Source organism: Camelina sativa, chromosome 7 (assembly GCF_000633955.1).
Source record: "Camelina sativa cultivar DH55 chromosome 7, Cs, whole genome shotgun sequence".
Classification (NCBI taxonomy): Eukaryota; Viridiplantae; Streptophyta; class Magnoliopsida; order Brassicales; family Brassicaceae; genus Camelina; species Camelina sativa.
This window is the reverse complement of record NC_025691.1, coordinates 4,534,975-4,540,361: the sequence shown is the minus strand read 5'-3', so window position 1 is coordinate 4,540,361 and position 5,387 is coordinate 4,534,975. Positions and strand designations below refer to the sequence as shown.

The following is a 5,387-nucleotide window of genomic DNA, read 5'->3' as shown; positions in this document are numbered from 1 at the left end:
GAAGAAGAAGTCTAGTCCACTGATTTCCAACCCCAAAGTAAGAGATTAAGTCCGGTTAAAATCCTGATAAAAGTTGAGACAACGTTGGATCAATCAGATATCCATTGAATAAGAGCTTTCAGGATTGTTGGTAAGGCTCATAGTCTTTCTAAGCTTCAGTTCTGAGATCAAGCATAAACAAGTAATCATTAGAGTGTTAGCCAAATAAGAGAAATCATTAATCAAGATCATAATTCCCAAAGACAAAAAGAAAATTTTGAAAAATTTGACTCAAACTTTATGGTTTTGACTGACACAACTGAAACTCAAAAACAAAAACATAGTTAGTAACTAACCTCCCCCAGACTTAAACAACATTGTCCTCAGTGTTATCAAGTAAGAGGAAAGCTAAAAGAAACAAAAATGTATGGAAATTGTAATGAAAAGATGAACTGATTCTTGGATTACCAGCGATGTCGACCGACACCATTTCAGCATCGATCGATACTCATCATGAATGGTGGTATTTTGGCCTTAACTCCTTGTTAGTTGCAGTTAGTTGTGTTGTTGGATCAATCCTTGGATGATTATTCTGTTAAGAAGCACTCAAACACAAACACATGTTAAAAGAAACATGATAGATAGATAGTTCATAATTTCAAACAAATTTCAAACACCAACTGACTCAAAGCAAAAACAAAAATGACTCAAAAGGAAAAGAAAAACCTAGAAGTGGGTTGCCTCCCACTAAGCGCTTGTTTTCAGTCATTAGCTTGACTGTGTTGGAGCTCAGGCATCCGGTGGATCAGAACGTGGCAGTGAATGCCTCTGATAGGAATGTCTCTTCATCCAAGGTGGTGTATAAGCTTTAGGTGCATGAGGCTTGCCAAGTATGCGAGGAACAGGACCAGGGCAGGAGTTAGGGATGGGAGAGTTTCTTTTATTCCCTGCAAAATCACAGACAGAAGAAACAAGCGCTCTACGATAATCTCGTGGCTTGGTTAACTGCAAAACAGTTTTTGTATTTTTGAAATTCTTGTTAATGATTTGAGGATGAATAGGTGCAAAAGATATGTAACTTTGCCTTACCTGAGGACTCTGGAGTGTGGAGTGAGAAGTTTTCTGTTTAGGAGCAGGTTTCTGGCTTGGAGCATCAGTTGTGGACAAGTTCAGTCTCGGAGGTGGAGGAGTGTCGACCGATGCTGATGGTGTATCGATCGACACTGAGCCTGTTGCTCGTGTAGCAGAAACGTTTTCAATAGAAAAAGTTTGTCCATCAATAGTAGGAGCCCTCCTTAGCTTATGCATCTCAAAGTTCATACTTAAACCATCCACATTCAGTGTTATGTGCCCCTCCTTCACATCTATGATGGCACCAGCTGTAGCTAAGAAAGATCTTCCTAAGATGAGAGGGTCTTTAGGCTCTTTATCATACTTCAGCACCACAAAGTCAGTTGGAATCATGAAGTTTCCAACCTTAACTGGAATATCCTCTAAAAGACCTTCAGGAATTCTCTGAGATCTATCAGCTAAGATAAGAGATAATCTAGTTGGCTTGAATTCTGTCATCCCAAGTCTCACAACAACCGAATGTGGCATCAAGTTGATACTGGAACCAAGATCACAGAGTGAGTGAGCAAACCTTCCTGTGGAGATAGAGCAATCAAGTACAAAGCTTCCAGGATCTAGTAACTTCTCTGCAGTCCTACATTGAATGATTGCACTCACTTCCTTAGAAACAGTCACCTTCTCTTTCCTCTCTTTCTTCCTTTGAACAGGCTGGTTCAACAGAATTGCACTGACATCCTTAGTTAGCAACGCTCCTTCCTCAGGGCTCAAACCATTTGATACCATTCTCTTCACATAGCGCTTAAGTGGTGGTGAAAGCTTTACTGCATCAATCAAAGGCATCTCAATCATCACCTTGTCCAGCATTGCCTTGCATCTAGCATCTTCAATCTCCTGGTTGGACCTTCTTGGCTTAGGAAAAGGAATCTTTGGTTGGTACACCCTCTCAACAACTGCTGGAACCTGAGATTTTGCAGTTTCAGGTTCTGTCTGAAATGAGTGTCGACCGACACCATCGTCTGAAACCGAGAGATTTGACGATGGTGTCGATCGACACCACCTGGGTGTCGGTCGACACTCATTTCAGACAGAACCCGAAACTGCAAAACTCAGGGCATCTCAGTTCAATCTCAGGGCATCTCAGTTTGACATTTCAGTTCCTTTATTTTTGAGGAGAAAAAAAGAAAGAAGTTGTTATGATTACTCTTCGTTCGTTTTCGTTTTCAGTTATTGTGTTAATCTTATCATCATCTCGCAAGATCACACTTGAGTGAGTCGTTTATTAGTATCAAAGTTACTGACTAAAAAGAGAGAACACAAATGGACTTTGTAAATGTTAAAGAGTCAAAAGTCAAACTAAGTAAGCCTTGACTGAGCCGGACGTGTACCTGCAATGTTTGTCCCTACTTGTCATCTAGAAACTCTATTCACTTGCATTAATAACTTAACGTTACTTTTATCTAGTTCACATAAACTTTAGTAAAAACGCGATTATTTGCTAAAAGATTGTAAATTACTCTCTAATTTGAGCCAAAATTTTGGCTCGAAGGAGTTATTAAGCTAAATCTAACTTTTATGAACGTGAAAGTCCGTCCATACTACTCTTACTTTTAGGCTTTAGCCACTTCTCTAAAACATCCGACCCATTTTGGTTTACTTGACTATTCTATTTTTAAATCGGGGAAAGTTTTGGAGTTGGGATCATTGGATGACATGTGATATCTTTTTTTTTTTTTTGTCATCTGGGTTAATAATCGGAAGGATTACAGGAAGTAACTAAGTAAAGTTACTAAAGGGATAGTGATTAAACAAACATCAACATATCCCTCCAAAAAATATAGGCTCTAAAACCTGCTTGTCCAAAAAGAGAGAAAAAATGCCTAAGATAAAAAGAGAGGAAGTGAATCTCTCATAATCAAAAAGTTCCTGCAACCACAATGGGTAACTGGTGGCAACATACGATTGTTCTAAGACATAATCTGTAACACTTTGAGCGATGAGAGAAGCTCCTTTGTTTTGTAATGGCTTCTCTAACTGTACTCTCCATTCTGGAATTCTATTTAGTAGGAACAACATTTCTGATTGTTGATGGGCAAAGTTTGGCCAAGATTTTGGTCTTAAAATTCCTCCCACTAATTCAACAGATTCGGAAGCAAAGATGATCTTTGAATATCTGTGACTGATCATGCTCTGAACCGCCCATAGAAAACCTTCCAAGTTTGCTTCATCTTTATTCCCAGATACCGTAAGGGCTTTTCTGCTATGAAGGATCACGCTTCCAGTATCGTCTCTTAGTACCCAGGCGGCACCTGATTTCTTGTTCTTATGGGGCTTAGATATACCGATATTGCATTTTACCCAGCCTGCAGGAGGAGCATTCCAAAGAGAAGCTTGATCTAGTTCTTCAAGTGCTTCTAGTTCGTCACATTCCAAGTCCACTTGTTGAGATAGACTCCAAAGTGCCTCATCTTCTCTTATCTTTGCAACTGTATCAAGAGGATCAAACATTTTGGCTTCGAAGAAGAAAGAGTTTCTGTTTTTCCATAGCCGCCAGAAGATCCACGGAAAAAGTCTTTTAGTTTCCAAAGGTACACTCGAAGATTTGGAGGAGGTGTACAAATAGTGGAAATTAGAGTGAACCGACAGCTCATCAAAACCAGAGGGAGGCGACGGATAACCAGACATAGCCCAAATTTGTCTTGCTAACGTACAGGTGAAAAGGACATGGTTGATGGATTCTCCTTCATTGCCGCAAATTTGGCATCTGGGATCCAGTCTAACACCTTTTTTTGAGATTAAGTCTGAAACGGGAAGAGCATCGCTGACTGCTCTCTAGAGAAAGGCTTTGATCTTGGGGACAGTTTGTAGTGTCCAGACCTGACTCTTAATGCCATTCAGCGAGGGCAACATCTCCGCTTCTTGGAGTAATTCTTGATTCTTCAGGGTGCTAGCCAAATCTACCTGATTTGACAGTATATTCACCACTCCTCGTGTGTTCCCAACACCAGAAATCATCCTTACCTGTAACTGGTTTCTGTTTTTTGATGCATAGGATATCATTGGGGAAAAAAAGGGATTCCAGAGTTTCAGAGTCCCAAGTTCTTGACTGAAAGTTGATAAGTGAAGAAACTTTCTGTGTCCAATCAAAGAAAATATTCTTCCTGTAAGGAGCTCTCCATTCATGATCAAAAATCCAGGGGTCCATCCACACATTGACTGAGTAGCCATTACCAATTTTCTTTCTCAATCCTTTAACCAAGAGGTCTCTCCCATGTAAGATACTACGCCAACCGAAAGAAGGTCGATTTCCAATATCTGCATTCAAGAAATCAGCATCGGGACAGTATCGACTCTTGATCACACGAGAAAAGAGACAGTTAGGCTCTTGAAGAATTCTCCAAGCTTGTTTAGCTAATAAAGCCTGATTAAAATCCTCAAGATCCTTAAACCCTAAACCTCCATTCTCTTTGGATAGGCACATTTTCTCCCAACTAACCCAATGAATTTTCTTTCTGTGATCAACTGCATTCCACCAAAAATCTGACATAGCACTGGTGAGATTGGAGAGAGTAGTTTTTTGGTGGAATAGCACTGGTGAGATTGGAGAGAGTAGTTTTTGGTAACTTGAAACAGGACATAGCATATACTGGAGTCGCCATTGCCACCGCCTTAAGAAGAATCTCTTTACCACCAAGTGATAATGAACGAGCAAACCAGCCTGAGAATCTTGATTTAAGACGCTCTTTGATGTAATCCAGCAGAAGGATCTTTGAGCCACTGAAACATTTTGGGAGACCCAAGTATGTGCCTGCCCCACCCTCAACAAAGATACCTAAGGTCTCTTGTAGATCCTTCCTCTTTTCCTCCTCCACCTTATCGCCAAATGTAATTGATGAATTGATAACATTTATGCACTGACCAGTTGCAATACCATAAGCATTGAGAATGTTCTTTAGAGCTTCACATTGGGGCAAATCAGCTTTACACAAAAACAAACTATCATCGGCGAATAGAAGGTGATGAACAGATGGACCTTCTGGTGAGAATTGAATACCATTGATGAGACCATTTGATTCGGCTTTGTTCATTAAGTGGGTAAGCCCTTCTGTGCATAAGACAAAAAGAAAAGAGGATAAAGGATCCCTCTGTCTTAGTCCTCTTTTGGGGATGATTAGACCAAAAGGTTGATCGTTAATGAGGACCGTATATGAAACAGTGGTAACACATCTCATTATCCAAGAAACCCATAGTGGACTAAACCCTAGAGCAAGCAACAAAGATTCAAGATATTTCCACTCAACCCTATCAAAAGCTTTTGACATATCTGATTTAATGGCCAT

The 5,387-nt window shown here is 40.1% G+C and overlaps 1 protein-coding gene across 1 annotated transcript; it reads right to left on the bottom strand.

Moving 5' to 3' along the window:
* LOC104704305 lies at positions 4,566-5,387 on the bottom strand. The gene has a single exon (XM_010420418.1). The coding sequence runs from the start codon at positions 5,385-5,387 to the stop codon at positions 4,566-4,568; it is 822 nt and encodes a 273-aa protein (XP_010418720.1).